This window comes from Salvelinus fontinalis, chromosome 20 (assembly GCF_029448725.1).
Source record: "Salvelinus fontinalis isolate EN_2023a chromosome 20, ASM2944872v1, whole genome shotgun sequence".
NCBI lineage: Eukaryota > Metazoa > Chordata > Actinopteri > Salmoniformes > Salmonidae > Salvelinus > Salvelinus fontinalis.
The window spans coordinates 1,669,692-1,687,245 of NC_074684.1; the positions used below are offsets into that span (position 1 = coordinate 1,669,692).

The 17,554-nt window shown below is 42.7% G+C and overlaps 1 protein-coding gene across 1 annotated transcript in view; it reads left to right on the forward strand.

The window, feature by feature from the left end:
• The first annotated feature begins 5,369 nt into the window (after positions 1-5,369).
• The window catches only part of LOC129817143 (forkhead box protein O3-like), a 53,610-nt gene continuing 41,425 nt past the window's right edge, over positions 5,370-17,554 (forward strand). Inside the window, exon 1 of the mRNA XM_055872081.1 lies at positions 5,370-7,025. Coding sequence (XP_055728056.1) covers positions 6,468-7,025 — 558 coding nt within the window. The 5' untranslated portion in view covers positions 5,370-6,467. The remainder of the gene's footprint in view (positions 7,026-17,554) is intronic.

Genomic DNA, 17,554 nt, shown 5'->3' on the forward strand with positions numbered 1-17,554 from the left:
GACTGGAACGAATTGCAAAAATCTCTGAAGTTGGAGACTTTTATCTCCCTCAACAACTTTAAACATATGCTATCCGAGCAGCTAACCGATCGCTGCAGCTGTACATAGTCCATCGGTATATAGCCCACCCAATTTACCTACCTCACCCCCCATACTGCTTTTATTTATTTACTTTTCTGCTCTTTTGCACACCAGTATCTCTACTTGCACATGATCATCTGATGATTTATCACTCCAGTGTTAATCTGCTAAATTGTAATTATTCGATTTATTGCCTACCTCCTCATGCCTTTTGCACACATTGTATATAGATTCTCTTTTTTTCTATCATGTTATTGACTTGTTTATTGTTTACTCCATGTGTAACTCTGTGTTGTTGTCTGTTCACACTGCTATGCTTTATCTTGGCCAGGTCGCAGTTGCAAATGAGAACTTGTTCTCAACTAGCCTACCTGGTTAAATAAAGGTGAAATAAAATAAAAATAATTAAATTGTGAAAAACATATATATTTTTTTGAATATTTGGGGTTTTTGGTCTGCTGTATCGGGGCTCTGTAGTAGTCAAATTGTTTTTGACGCCTTTATCTGAGTCCCACAGTTCTTACCTCTCTAAGACTAAGACATATTGGGTGTCATAAATGGCACTATTAGAGTTTATGCTTAGACAAAATGCAATATAGCAATCAATGTCTACAACTTCATAGGCTTTATCCAGTATACACCAAGGGTTCCAACATTTCAAGTGGGCATTAGGGGAATTTTCAGTCGAGGGACACTCCATTATGAGACTTATAGTTTTGAAATCTAAATTTACTTTGAGGGTAGTATAAAATATTATGCGTCATTTAGAAAATGCCACCAGAGGGGGTCAGTTTATCAGGTTTTAAAATCTGATTTATGCTTGATCAGAGAATGCGGTCCGGGTGTGACACCAATTGCGGCGCCTCCAGAGGCTCGCGCTGCCAAATCAAGGTCCGTACTGCATTGTCGTGCGCCTCCCAAATGTTGTAATAATGTGGAGGGCTCCACATGATTGGTTAACGGTAGGCTTGGGCGGTATAAACAGAAACTCACTTCCTTGACAATTTCCTTCACAACAGCCCTGCTCCGCGAGGCCACATCACAGTAAATGTAGTACGGCAAAGCAGACGCCGGAATGAGCATATATTGGCTTTTATTACTGACATCCCCCTCACGTACCTAAAAAGGAACTGACGGGGAAACAAGGGAAACTCATTCAAGCCCAATATTCATCTTTCTAAAACAGAGGGGGGTATACCTAGCTAAGCTGAGCAGGATAAGGGACAACCCACATCGGTGAGAGCTGAAGGGATGGAATAGTGTCCTTCTTAGTGGATAACTACCACCCCCTTGTGGTTGGTATTGAATTGTGCCACTGTGTGTGCTGATACTTTATGTAACCTGCCATCTGCCCTGTAAAAATGCTAAATTTAATTTATTTGCGCCTACTGTTTAATAAACTAAAGGTGAAAATAAATGGGTCTTGTGCCTTTTTAGGGGTGAAACTGCAAAGGCAAAATATGGTATTACTTAACTCAGGGGCATAGGAATGCCCTGCCAGGCCCACCCAATCAGATTGATCAAAAATATAAAAAAAATTATTTTTATTTTTTATTACTACCTCATCAAACATTATCTTAAATAATCATCATCCTCATCTTGACCCCCCCCCCCCCCCCCCCTCTAGCTCTGACTCTACTGATAGCTACTTTACTGAGATGAAATGTACTTTCTAGTCCTGTGATATGTAGTTGTCCCACCTAGCTATCTTAAGATGAATGCACTAACTGTAAGTCGCTCTGGATAAGAGCATCTGCTAAATGACTAAAATGGAAAATGCAAATGTATTATTAAAAAATGACATGCACATTTCTGCAGGCCGACCCACCAACACATCTCTGGCTATGCCCCTGGCTTTTACTTTTTATCTTATGTTAGATGTATTGGATGCCTCCGGGTTCATTCAAATGGCAGGCATGGCTTGAACGAGCTGAAGAGAGAAACCGACTGAAATGCTGGGCTGACTTTCTACCTTTCTACCACAAGATGGCAGCAAATGATGGGTAAGTGATGACAAAGATGAGTTGTTATTGCTTCCTAGTTATGTCATCCTGTTAGCGCACAATAGCCTGTCCAGCATGTGCCAACCTACCCTGTCTTAGTGAAGCAGTATCAGAGAAGTGCCCAGTACACCTACAGAACCACACGCAATTTTGGCTTCCCGCCCTCAAGACTCCTGTAGTCTGAGCCACCTGGCATAAAATTGTGTGCAATCAATGTCACAGTATTAATGCAGTATAGTACATTGAGTTTTCAAGTGTGTGAACTGTGTAGTGTTTGGGTACGTTATGATCATAAGATCATGGTATTTGTGCCAGCTCCCTGGTACATATCTAGAGGCCACTGGAATTGTGTGTATGTGTGTGTGTGTGTGTGTGTGTGTGTGTGTGTGTGTGTGTGTGTGTGTGTGTGTGTGTGTGTGTGTGTGTGTGTGTGTGTGTGTGTGTGTGTGTGTGTGCATGCCCCTTCTGCGTGCATGTGTTTGTGTCTTGGTGTGTTACTGTCAGTTTGTTTGCTGTCTATTCCACTATAAATCTCAATTAAGGGAAAATCAATCACGGTCTATTCCCGAGGGCTCTAATCCAATCAGAGCATTACAAATGTTCGGGAAAACATCAGGCAGAAACATAAATGGTGGCCCTCTTGTGTATGCAACATTACACTAGCCATTGACCCGTTGTAGTAATGGACAAGATAAAGGGGTGGATGTCACACAGGGGTGGAGAGCCACTAATATAGCTGTTTTAAGTGCGTAGGCCCCTGCTGTACACCTACAGTATGTGACCCTGTAGACCAGGGGTGGGCAACTTGCGGTCCGCGGCCCCTCTTTAGTTGGCCTGCGGTCCAATTTAAAAAAAAGTTTTCTTTTGAGAAGTCAGTCGGGGTCTCAACTTACTGTTGAGAGTTAGAATAATATAATACACAAGGTGCAATTTCTAAATGTGGTTGTGCATCAGCAGTCACTTAATTAGCCCATATCAGCTAATTGGTAAGTTAGTCTAGCGGCCAGCTATCTAATCTTACAGTAAGGATGGTCGATTTATCGACCACGGTGGGGCCCATTGATCATCAGTTATCATATTAAAAACGGCAAACATTTGCCTCCACCCTATGGCAAAATGTGTAGAATTGCAGGAAATTATGAGGGGGACTGCTAAAATGTTTTGCTCGCACCCACGAGCCACTGCGGCCCCCTCATGATGAGTTCCGTTTTTTTGTGGCCCCCACCCACATCAAAGTTGCCCATCCCTGCTGTAGACTGACAGTATGTGACCCCTATAACACACAGCGCAGAGAGCACTAAAACAAACGGCCCCCTACTCTGTAGACCGACAATCCTGTTGGTGTGTTCGCTCTCTTAGGGGCACTGAATGGAGGTCTTTGTGATGTGCTGAGCAATGTCAGTTAAAAACGTTGAACAAACTCTGTTGAGAACAAACAGTTCGCCGCGAGCCTTCGCAGCGAGCCGCGAGCCTTGTTGAATTCATCTCAGGTGATGGAACGACTTACTTAAAACAGCTACAGTATGCATGTCCTTGGCCTGAAATGGATGACACAGCCTCACATTAAAAGGGAACACATCTGACATGGCTGTGACGTGATCCTTTTGAATGCACCTGGGTGGGCAACACTGTCACTGGCCTCTCTCCACCCGTGTTGACCTTTCTCTCCACCTGTTTTCTATCTCTCTCTCTTCTCTTAGAACAGCCTACAGAAGCATTCATTCATCCACCTCCTATGTCCCTTTCCTCTCTCTGATGCCCAAAGACATTGTACCAAGTTGGGTCAGAGCCCTTCTCGCAAGCAAGGGTGGAGGCCGATGACATAAGAGCATACGACTAACTCCTTGAATGGCATAGTCCTTGATGTTTGCAGTTGTCTAAAAAACACTATTTTGCTTAAAATGTATTTTTCTTACCCTTAAGTGGGTGTATATTACTGTATTTATACTTGGGATATTGTTTTTCAACAGGAAAGGTTCAAATAAAGCTGCAGTGTGTCTTTAACCCTCCACTGCAGTAGCTAACTGTGTCACCAAACTGCTGTATCAGCCATTCCTCTTTATATACATAGCTGGGACAGGAGGAACAAAGAGGAGCATGTTGATATGTGAGCTCGAGTGCATTTGTCCATTCGTTCTTGCGTTCATGTTGTATACTGAACAAAAATATGAACGCAACATGCAACAATTTGAAAGATTTTATTGAGTTCGTGGAAGGAAGTCAGTCAATTGAAATAGTCAGTCTACATGCATGTGTATCTACTTCGGTTGTCATAATAATACATGAAATAGTGTTGACGTTTTTTCCTGTAAAATTCAAAGCCATAACACAACCAATGCCTTGCAGGATGTGTGTGTTTTGTCTGATTTAGTATATAGGATTGTTATCCATTCCTAATCAATGCCATCCGTTCCAATAATTCATTGATGAATACTGCGCACAGGTGGAGTGCGCGCATTCCTGTACATAAATCGAGAGCGCGTATCCCTGCCAGGCGGACAAGCACCTTACACAACATCTACTCTGGAACAAAGACGTATGTAGGCTGACTAACGCTGGTGTTTTGGTACAGTCTTGAAGGCGGGAGGTGAGGGGCAACCACTCCGAAGTATCGCATACAGGACAGATAACCATAGCATTTCTTCCCTTATCTCTTGATTATAAAATGAATGACGTCATGTGTTTGAAGAGGTCGATCTGGTTGGAAGGGGGCGTGTTCTGCGCTTGCTGTCCACATTGATTGACACCCATGCTCACGGATTAAAGGGACAAGCGATCTAAACTTTAAAGATACTGTCATTAAAATAAAATGCCTTTAACTTGACTTAAAGACTTTACTATTTTATTATAATATTTGGTAGAATGCATGTCATTTAGGTTATGAATGTGGTATAGGCTAATACCCAACACAAGGAAAATAAACACCTACTTGCATGTGCCTAAATTGTTACACATGTGTAGGCCTATGTCAGTTGTTGCATCGTAACAGTGCACCACAGCGGAAGTGGAAATAATGATACATATGTCCATCATACCTTAACAATTATTGTCCTAATGTAGCTTTTGTCATTAGCCTATGAATTATATCTCCAAAAGGAGCAATATAATTATTTGTAATTCGATGTAAATGTCCTCTATCCACCGTTGAGTTTCTTTGTGTTCTTATCGTTGTACGATCATAGCTGTATGATCTGTCTGTCTATTTCTGGATCCCTCAACATGCCAAGACATGTGTCCCTTCCACAAACTGCTTGCCTAGATATGCCTGTGCGCACATAGGCTACTGTCTCTTGGAGGGTGTCTCTTTAAAAAGGCGGAAGGGGTGGCCTCTACAGTGGCGGTGGTAACGTTAGTCTTATCTAGCCACCACTATTGCTGCATAACTTTGAGCTTGTTGAGGGCTGTCACATGACGGAATGTGCTAAGTAGATAGATATGTGTGTAGCAGAAGAGATCTTAGCTTACTGTGACCGAGAGTATGGTGTGGCGTTTCGTTTTCCATACCAACTGAGCTGCGTTCGTCAGTAAAGGCGACTTCTGAGAACCGGAGATATTATTCTAATTTCCGTTCCTTTTCGTTTTTCTATCCACACTGACAACAATACGCAGCGTCCCTGTATCCAGTCTAGTTTTTAAAAGGACTTGAGTGTGAAAGGGAATTTGGCAAGATGGCAGCAATGACAGAAGAGATAGGACTATGCAGGAATGAATCGCTGCCATCACCATAGCACGCAGTGACTGTACGCTTTTATCCGCGGCAGACCGCTTCAGTGTGGTGACGTTTTACCAGGTTCTCCGTGGCTATTGACGAGGAGGTTCAAACTGGTGTATTCAGTTGCCTCGCAATCAATGCGGGATTTGATCTTGAACGCGCAAGGTAGGAATGTGTAATCCGCTCATTGATGAACCAACTCGTGCTACACAGTAGATTACTCGTGAACGAACTGCAGTCACTGTACTGTTGTCATCAACATTGCTCCAGGCGAGGAGAAATACGACGAATATGCAGGCGAGGAGAAATACGACGAATATGCAGCAACCCGTTTTGAACTCTTGCGATTGTCAAATGTAAAGTCGCTGTGGCTTGCATTTGGAGCCAGGGAGAATAGTCATCGTTTATTAGTTATGGTGCTAAGACATTTATAATAGTCCACGAGTAATACGTTTGAAATATATCCTGATCAGCATAGCGGTGCTTTTTTTTGCTACTAGAGGATTTTCTCAATTCACGCGGAGTTGATAGTGACCCTTGGGGACTGCTGGTCTGGAATAGCAACAAAGGCGGGGGCGCGCATTCACGGAATGTGAATTTGACAACTCTCCACTACTTATCTACTGACCTTATCAACGGGCAGCAGGGACGTGCGAGTGACTGAAGGAGAGATGGCCGAGGTTCCAGCGCCCAGCATTCACACTGAGTTGGACGTGGCCATAGACCCAGACTTCGAGCCACAGAAACGGCCACGATCGTGCACATGGCCGCTGCCCCGACCCGAGTCCAATTCTGGGAAACCAGAGAGCAATGACACTGACATTATACCCGAGGAAGAGGACGACGAAGAGGAACAACATGCCACTTCCATGGCCATCAACGTCAATGGCACCGGCTCCAGCCTGGGAGCAGACGACCAGAACAGCAACAGCCCTACGGCCGAAGGACTGCTGTCCAGACAGGAAAATGGAGACTCCCCGCTCCCCTCCCAGTCCCCCACAGCCACTTCTGGCACACTCAGCACCAGCAGCCCGGGGGCGCAGACTGCACGGAAGTCCTCGTCGCGCAGAAACGCGTGGGGGAATCTCTCATATGCTGACCTGATAACCAAAGCCATAAGCAGCACGCCAGACAAGAGATTGACTCTGTCTCAGATTTATGAGTGGATGGTGAGATGTGTGCCGTACTTCAAAGACAAAGGTGACAGTAACAGCTCAGCTGGGTGGAAGGTAAGCACAAACGTTTCCCCTCGTCTCCTCATTCATTCCCTCATCTCCTCATTCATCCCCCCTTCCTCCCTTCCCCTGTCATCAAAACAAAAACAATAACAAGAAACACATGTCTAGAGAGTTTGTGCTTTTGGACATTCCCTGGCTTTGTTTATAAACATACACACACACACCACACACACTCTCTCTCTCTATTTCCCGCATTTGGATTTGAGAAAAACAAAAAAGAACAATACGAAACTTTGTATCAGCAAGCGAGTCTGGACTGTCTGTAGCTTATTTAGAGAGACGTTATTCAAATGAGTTTACGACGCACAGAGATTGCTACAATTAGGCTACATAAATCATTAGACTGTACAGTCCTACGATTAATCAACATTTAAGAGTAAAGAACATAACATGATTGTGGACCTGACCATTTCCCCGACCCGAGTCCAATGCTGGGAAACCAGAGAGCAACGACACTGACATTATACCCGAGGAAGAGGACGACGAAGAGGAACAACATGTCACTTCCATGGCCATCAATGTCAATGGCACCAGCTCCAGCCAGCCAGTCAGTTCAAAATGATAGTTATATATTTGTGTTTGTACATCTTAGGCTAATGCCTGCGATCTTCTAGGTCAGGTAGGCTACTGTAAGCCTACTGCCAATGTTGTTAAAACTGCCGTTGGGGAATTACATAACGACTTGGAATGCTGCGAGCTCGGGTGAACAGCCTGGGGTAAGACTGCCTTCTATGGGGCCGCTATGGTCGCAAAGTGCCGAGGGATGGGACACATGATGTCATGGATCGAAACTCACTGTGTCGGGGCCCCGTGGAACTTGTCTCGTTGGCCCGAAAAGGCCATATATTCTCACGAGGGGATGAGTTATCTGCGCTCAGGCGGCAAAGGGGGCAGCTGGAGTAGGCCTATGTGGCGCTCATGGAATTTTGGGCATGGAGGGCCTGGCGGGTGGGGTGCTCATGTTTCAGTGGACATAAAAAAAAACTGTAGGAGACAGGATGCATGGGCATAGATGTCGTTACTACATGATCCCCCCCCTGGCAATGCCTTTTATAGTTATGTAATTTTGCGTTTCGATCACACAGATCAATCAGCCGGCCAGGCCAATGCAGTTCAATATAAGACAACCAACGACACCAGCTTTAAGGTACCAACATGGAATGGCTACTGGCATTAGGAGAACATCCAATGAAACTTAAGACCAGCTTCAGTGGTCTTTAGACCACAGTGTTTTCACCCGCCGTTCAGTTTGTGATTTCACTGTCAATTGGGGTCCAGGACAGAGTGTTTAGTTTGTCATCTTAGGTTTCATACAGGTCAGATGGGAGAGCTGGCTTTGTTGAGTAGATTTGCTCAGCAGATCCCAATAATCCCTGTTGGTTTCTCTCCTCTCACTGAATGACGTCACTCAGCAGACTCTGGGTCATGTCTTATGATGACGGATATCAATGATACATTTTTCCCCATTCAAGGCTCTTGACACACGCATAGGCATATAAAGTATCAAAAAACATACTTGCATTATGTAGATCAGGGGTCTCCCAACATTTTCTAGCATGAGAGCTACTTAAAAAAATGTATGTCACAAGCTGCGCATTTTTTTCTAGTTTTCAAGTAGACACATTCTTCTCTTTTCCTCTCTCTTGCAACTCTTCCCCGGATCCTTTGTGTACAAGAGAAAGTAGTGTTTTCTGTCAATAGACCTGGTAAAAAGTATGGTTAATAAACAACTCTAAGGGGGCCCATTTAAAATCTGTGATTTTTTTTGGTTTTATATTTTCCCAAATTCTGTTTTCTCTTTTATTTTTCCTGGTTTTAGATTGTTTGTAATTTTTTTCACTCTCAAAATTACAATTGTTCATAGAGAAAAAACAAAATTACATGTCAATGGTTAAATCAGATCAGAATATATTTTGTTTTAGGTGGTATCTATTGAGGAATGTGCTGGTCTGACAGAAAACAAACATAATTATTTTTCAGCGTAATTCCCGTTTTATATACTTACTCATTAATACAGTACTTCTGCCAGGTAAGCCTACTTTGCAGTTAACATTTAATTGAGAAGGTTTTGGGGAAAGTATTTCTGTCGACACACAAGACTGTTATCACATCAACTGGCTACACGCTGAGTGATAGACAAATGTGCACACCACACGTACAGACGGGCGATATTACTGGAAATTAATTGGCAGATATTGTGTTAGGTTTGGCTTTTTAAGCCAATAGTGGCTAAGCAGGAGTGGTATAATGTCAGTTGTTTTGATGAGCTAGTAGCTGGGAGCTTGCGGTGTTGGATACTTGAGATTTTTTGGGGACATTTTTTAAATTGAATATCCCCAAAAATAAAATATACTTGCAGTGAAGCCGCTCAACAACTACGTCACACCAGTCATCCAATAGACTCCAATTCAGAGCGACACACAGAAGCATCCAGGGTCAATGCCCTGCTCAAGGGCACGTTGACCGATCTACCACCAGGCCAAAAAACATGAACCCGAACCCTCCAAGATCCCCCCCCCCCCCCCCCCCCCACAGTTCCCCAATTGCTGTCCCTCAACCATCCCACCTATCTCTGTCGGCAGCCCTCTTCGGATTTCTACGCAACATATATCTTTCAACTATGCTGTGATGTTTAACGTACAATTTCTAACTAATCAAAATAGAATCCACAGATTGCGAGTTGAAGATAAATACTTTAACTAAGAGTATTAGTATATTAGTAATTGACTGACCCGGTCTCTCCAGAACTCCTAACAGTACTATTTCTAGGGTCAATTTTAGATCAATGCTATGCATTTTCAGCCATTCCTGAACCTGAGACCAGAAACAGGCTACCTGAGGGCAACACCAAAATAAATGGTCTATTGATTCTGTATCCTCACAACAAAATCTGCAGAGCTTTGATGATTTTATGCCCCAAATATTCAACATTTTGTTGGTGGCAAGAGTTCTATATAATAATTTTAGCTGAAAAGCACGAAGTCTTGAATCTTGCGTTGTTTTATATATCAACTTATATACCCTGTACCATGGAATCGGTACATCAAAAATCTGTTCCCAACTATTTTACAATCTGTATGGCACAGTTGTCAACATCCTGGTCCTCAAATGAAACTGGAATACTTTCCTATTTATGCTATTTTTATTCCTCCGCAAGTTTTGATCTTTTATATTGAGCAGACAGACCAGGTCCCTACCTCCTCCTGCTGCCACCCGCCTCCTCCATTTTTGGAGTAATGCTGTAATCAATTGGTTTTACTCTTGGATTGAGCAGACCTTCCTGTACAATTCTGATAACTCCATGAAGGACACAACTCTACCATTCCAATTTAAAATATAATTTAAGAACAAAATACCCTTTTCAAACCTCTTTCCCATAAATACAGATATTTTATCAACCAGCACATTTGAGTTCAGCCATTATATTTGTTGTAATATTTGTTCTATCTTTTCAGGGATATGAAATTGAAATTGTAGCCAGCTCTGCAATGCTTTAAAAAAAAAGAGTGATACTTTGAAAAAAGTATAATTTTCAATTAATCGAAAATGAGACATGGCAATCTGGAAGAGCTTTTTTTAGTAATCTACTTGAGAACCATTTAGGGTTCAAGTAAAACTTTTGAATAAGTGAAGCTTTACGAGAGAGGTTTAGTGCTTTTATATTTAATAATCTCAACCCACCCAATTCCTATTCATTATATAGATAGGCTCGTTTTATTTTGCCTGGTTTAGCGTCCCAGATAAAGCAAAATATTTTTTGCTCATATGATTTGAAAAACGAATCATAAGGAGTAGGCAGCGCCATAAGTAAGTGAGTAAACTGAGATATGACTAAGGAGTTAATCAGGGCAATTTTTACATAAATAGACAGGTATTTACCTCTCCAGGATCTTGTCTATTTTTGCAAGTTTTCTATTGAAATTCATTGTGGAGAGCTTACTTGTGAGATTTGTTTATGACAGTTTGGCATGGAACACATGAAAAATTGCATGTACTTTTGGAATTGTTTGGCGAGCTACTCAAAAGGTGAGCTGCGAGCTACTGGTAGGTCGTGGTTGACCTGTTGGAGACCCCCGATGTAGATAATCAATCACATTTAGTGCAGTCATCCATCTTTCATTGAACACAGTTATGAGTGAGTTGGGAAATGTAAAAATTCAGCAGTGATGACCCGTCAGTCATGTTTTGAGCTCCACCTGTTGCCTGTTTTGCTTGTTATTTTAGCATCCAATACGTGTCACAAATCAGTTTGCAAACAACCGAAAAATATATAAACTCAGCAAAAAAAGAAACGTCCCTTTTTCAGGACCCTGTCTTTCAAAGATAATTCCTAAAAATCCAGATATCTTCATTGTATAGAGTTTAAACACTGTTTCCCATGCTTGTTCAATGAACCATAAACAATTAATGAACATGCACCTGTGGAACCGTCGTTAAGACACTAACAGTTTACAGACGGTTGGCAATTAGAGGCCTTTCTACTGACTCTGGAAAAACACCAAGAGAAAGATGTCCAGGGTCCCTGCTCAACTGCGTGAATGTGCCTTAGGCATGCTACATGGAGGCATGAGGACTGCAGATGTGGCCAGGGCAATAAATTGCAATATCCATACTGTGAGACGCCTAAGACAGCGCTACAGGGAGACAGGACGGACAGCTGACAGGTGGCAGACCACGTGTAACAACATCTGCACAGGATCGGTACATCCGAACATCACACCTGCGGGACAGGTACAGGATAGCGTCAACAACTGCCCGAATTACACCAAGAACGCACAATCCCTCCACCAGCGCTCAGACTGTCCGCAATATGCTGAGAGAGGCGGGACTGAGGGCTTGTAGGCCTGTTGTAAGGCAGGTCCTCACCAGACATCCCCGGCAACAACGTCGCCTATGGGCACAAACCCACCGTCGCTGGACCAGACAGGGCTGGCAAAAAGTACTTTCACTGAAGAGTAGCGTTTTTTTCTCACCAAAAATGTATTGTATGCTGCTGCATTAATGATGTAATATGTCAGGGAGAGGTGTATACTGTAGCTAAGAAAGTCATACTAAGTGTATGTCATGTAGTAAGCTGTTAGTAGCCCATTTGGTCCTTTCCCCCCTCATAATTCAGCCTACTGTTCTGACTTGGTGGTGCACATGTAGCCTATAGCCTGTTTTAGCGAAATGTCATCATTGAATATAGTAAGAGCTTTCATTGTCTGCTTATATGCTCCCTTTATTTATCCTTCGGTACTGACTTGGTGTAGAGGGAGAATACTGTAAGAACGACCCATGTTCTGATTTCTCTCGCTGTACATTTCAAAAGTGCTGAACAAATAGTTATATTGACTATGTCAGTCTTAGCTTGTTTATTAATGTCTTAATCGAAATGAAGGATTGCCTCTTATCCTCTCATCATTCCCTTATGTCATAGTTTGTACATCTCAATTGTCAGTAGAAACCACATTAGATCTGGTAAAAGATAATACAAAGAAAAAACCAACTATGTTTTTGTATTTTTTTTGTACTATCTTTGAAATGCAAGAGAAAGGCCATAATGTATTATTCCACCCCAGGTGCAATATAGATTTTGGCCACTAGATGGCAGTAGTGTATGTGCAAAGTTTTAGACTGATCCAATGAACCATTGTATTTCTGTTAAAAATGTTGTATCAAGACTACCCAAACGTGCCTAATTTGTTTATTATTAACTTGTCATGCTCAAAACGGTGCACTCTCCTCAAACAATAGCATGTTATTCACCATAATAGCTACTGTAAATTGGACAGTGCGGTTCGATTTACAAGAATTTAAGCTTTCTGCCAATATCATATATGTCTATGTCCTGGGAAATGTTCTTGTTACTTACAACCTCATGCTAATCGCATTAGCCTATGTTAGCTCAACCGTCCCACAGGGGACCGACCAACCCTGAAGAAGTTTTAAGCAAGTCAGCCAAATCAGCTATGGCGGTAAATGAGGCTGAATGAACTGTTTTGCTCCCAGCCAAGGCTTCGCTGATAACCAGATGTAGTGGTGGTAAGCATTCATTCCATCGTGCTGAAAGGAAACCTCTGCTGTTGGGACCGCTTCATGTAGGATCTAACAGTTTGTGGGCACCGTTTGTCACCGTTATAGTGCAATTCATGTATTGTTTAGTTTTGTGTTGTGCAGTGGCTTTGCTGGCATGTATCCCAAATATATTTTGGGGGAGTTTGCCCCACCAAAATGTACTTGCTAAAATCCCACTGAAAGTCAGTCTTTCTTGCTAACAATTCCAGGGTAGACTATGGTTGCTCCACAGGGAATGTAACAGCTTGACTCCTGTCTGGAGGGAGAGGTCTAGTTTGAAGTTGCCAAATACCTCAACTCCTCCATGGAGCTGATCGCAGACTAGAGTTTTTTTTTTAAATGAACCTCTGACTCCTTCAAGTCGCTGTGCTGAAATCCATACTTTAAAAAGAATCTTAATCAAATACAACCACCGACTGTTTCTTCGTTGTTGTTGCTCTAAGATGTCAACTCAGCACGAATGTGCATGTGCCAATTGAATCTCAACAAGGAAACAGTTGGTGGTTGTATTTGATAAAGTATGGATTTCAGCAAACAAAGAAAGGCACGCAACAATAGAGGACAGTAAAGGTTTAAGAATGTACATTTTTGATGTATCATGCATAGCACGTCGGAGTTTAATTTCAAAATCTCTAGTCTCTGTTCAACTGCATGGAGGAGTTGAGGTACTTCACAAAGTTTGGAGAAGCTGTTGAAATGTGTAGCTATGTTATGGCAGAACAAAGGGAGAGTGAGAGAGACCAAATAGGGCCTGGCCTGTAAACATGCCTGAAGCACAGGTGTGTGTGTGTGTGTGTGGTGTGTGTGTGTGTGGTTAAGGTGTGTGTCTGTGTTCCTAGCGCTGCTCCAGTGAACTTTGGGCCCCTGTGTTACTTAAGCCTGACGCAACAAGCAGCCAGGCAGCTCAGAGTCTAGACCCCTCAACAGCTGCAGAGCAGAGGCCCATTCTCAGGCTCAGTTATGTCACTTATGTGGAGCAGGGAGATAAACACACACACGTATACATACATACATACATACATACAGTGCCTTGCAAAAGTATTCATCCCCTTTGGCGTTTTTCCTATTTTGTTGCATTACAACCTGTAATTATTATTATTATTATTATTTGGATTTCATGTAATGGACATACACAAAATAGTCCAAATTGGTGAAGTGAAATGAATAATAAAATAAAAAAACTTGTTTAAAAAAATATATATATATGGAAAAATGGTGCGTGCATATTAATTCACCCCCTTTACAATGAAGCCCCTAAATAAGATCTGGTGCAATCAATTACCTTCAGAAGTCACAGTAGTTAAATAAAGTCCATCTGTGTGCAATCTGTCACATGATTTGTCACATGATCTCAGTGTATATATACACCTGTTCTGAAAAGCCCCAGAGTTGGCAACACCTTTAAGCAAGGGGCACCACCAAGCAAGCGGCACCATGAAGACCAAGGAGCTCTCCAAACAGGTCAGGGACAAAGTTGTGGAGAAGTACAGATCAGGGTTGGGTTATAAAAAAATATCCCAAAACTTTGAACATCCCACGGAGCACCATTTTAAATCCATTATTAAAAATTGGAAAGAATATGGCACCACAACAAACCTGCCAAGAGAGGGCCGCCCACCAAAACTCACGGACCAAGCAAGGAGGGCATTAATCAGAGAGGCAACAAAGAGACCAAAGATAACCCAGAAGAAGCTGCAAAGCTCCACAGCGGACATTGGACAGATACTCCAAACATGTTTGGTGTTTGCCAAAAGGCATGTCGGAGACTCCCCAAACAATTGGAAGAAAGGAGTCTGGTCAGATGAGACAAATTGAGCTTCTTGGCCATCAAGGAAAATGCTGTGTCTAGCACAAACCCAACACCTCTCATCACCCCGAGAATACCATCCCCACAGTGAAGCATGGTGGTGGCAGCATCATGCTGTGGGGATGCTTTTCATCGGCAGGGACTGGGAAACTGGTCAGAATTGAAGGAATGATGGATGATGCTAAATACAGGGAAATTCTTGAGGGAAACCTGTTTCAGTCTTCCAGAGATTTGAGACTGGGACTGAGGTTCACCTTCCAGCAGGAAAATGGCCATAAGCATACTGCTGAAACAACACTCGAGTGGTTTAAGGAGAAACATTTAAATGTCTTGGAATGTCCTAGTCAAAGCCCAGACCCAATCCAATTGAGAATTTGTGATATGACTTAAAGACTGCTGTACACCAGCAGAACCGATCAAACTTGAAGTTGCTGGAGCAGTTTTGCCTTGAAGAATGGGCAAAGATCCCAGTGGATACATGTGCCAAGCTTATAGAAACATACCCCAAGAGACTTGCAGCTGTTATTGCTGCAAAAGGTGGCTCTACCAAAGTATTGACTTTGGTGGGGGGTGAATAGTTATGCACGCTCAAGTTAAGTTTTTTGTCTTATTTCTTGTTTGTTTCACAATAATAATATTTTGCATCTTCAAAGTGGTAGGCATGTTGTGTAAATCCAAAAATGATACAACACCCCAAAAAATCCATTTTAATTCCAGGTTGTAAGGCAACAAAATAGGAAAAATGCCAAGGGGGTGAATACTTTTGCAAGCCACTGTACATACACTGTTGCTAAATAAACACACGCATAAAAACTCACATATACACACAAATGTATTTGAAGGAAATACCCCCCAATGTTCCAGTTCTTACATATGCACTGTGTAGTACATTCCATACACATGTTAATTATCTTGAAAACACCTCACACACACACACTCACCCAGTTTCCACTTTCTAGGATTAGTTTGTATGTGTGTGTGTGTATGTATGCTGTATTAAGCTGGAGGGAACATCATTCTTGAAGTACAATTAAACTATAACTCATCCATTAATTTGTCACAAAGTCATTTATTACTGTGTTATTGCAGTAATTGCAGTAATGTCTGTCCTAGACTGCATCCCACCTCACCTCTAACCTCCATTTGGTCAGGGGGCATACAGTGTATGAAAACGTACCCCAATAAACCAGCAGAGATAGATGGTGATTATCATTTTAATGGACTTCCCTTCCCTCTCCATGGTGTATGTGTTTATTCTCCAGCCCCAAAATTATTAGTGCTCCTATCAAGACGAGGGAGGGATCCAGGGAGGAAGAAAAATGGAAGCAGGGGATGAACAAAACCCATTAGGCCTTTATCAGATGTCTTTCTGTGACGATGGGACGGGAGTATGCTTTGGAGGATGTTATGGTGCTAACAGCACCCCTCTGCTGTCAGTGTTTGTGTACAAAAGACAGGCTGACAGGCTTTCAGTCTGGAGTCATAGAGACGGGCAGTAACAAAGAATGTCCATTCTATAGAAAGGCATTGAAATGCAATGCCACTGTGGTGAGTTAGCAATGTGACAGGTTGATAGCATATTGTCATGGCTTCTATAAGACCAGCAGCATAGAACCACCAACGATATGGGACGCTAGTATAGGCATAACGAGGTTGTAAGAAAAATGTGACCAACCACTAGTTTGAAACCATTAGGATTTGCACGTGCGTCCGCCCTGGCTGAGGGAGCACCATCCACGAAACTCCGTAAAGACTCCTTAAAGCAAAACAAAATAAAGGAGGGAGAGGAGAGAGTAAATTAACAAGCTTTGTTCCAAATTGCTGTATTACAGCTGCCCTTTGGCAATGACCCCCGATACAAGGGACTCTGGGTGTTTGGGGGGGTGAGGGGGTTAGAGGCACTCGTTTATAGGAACCAATTGCTCCAGGGCTTCTTTCTCCTTCTCCTCTGAGTAGTGTCACACTCTGAACAGTGTACCTGCATCTATATTACAGACCCACTTTCTATTTCACATTCTAATCAATGGTGTCGTCTAATTGTCTGCCCCAGGGACAAGCTGCATGTTGCATTCCCATTTGACAGTTTACATCTATGTTAATGACTGTTGTTTCTGTAGCAGAGTAGGCCTATAATGTCATTGTGATGGTGTATGGCTGAAGAGGGGCAGGGACAATGATCTTACTGATGATGAGTTCTTACTGACAGGTCAGGTAGTGAGAGGGCTTGACATTTACAGAGCTGACCGTTTGATACCTCTCTCTCTCTTTCTTGCTTGCTCGCTCGCTCGCTCTTTGTGTACAGTGCATGTGTGTCCCCCCCCCCCCCCCCCCTATTTGTTGCAATTTGAACTGACTGACAAGGGTGCATTAAAAATGATATTTTTACTGTTCAGTGCAGTAATTTTCCCTTGCCTGGCTACCCCGACTCCTTTCTCCAGCCAAACACCACGCCCTCGTACGTTAGATGATTCTCCACAATGAGTCTGGAGCTGAGTACCTCACCGACCCTTCAACGAATGCGAACACATTCGGGGCCGTCTGATTGGTCAATAAACTGATGGGTTGGGCCAGAACACACGTGGGTAAAGCGGTGGTTTGAAATGTCATCATTGGTTAGAGACGATCCAATTGCTGATGACTTTGTTTTGTACAACTC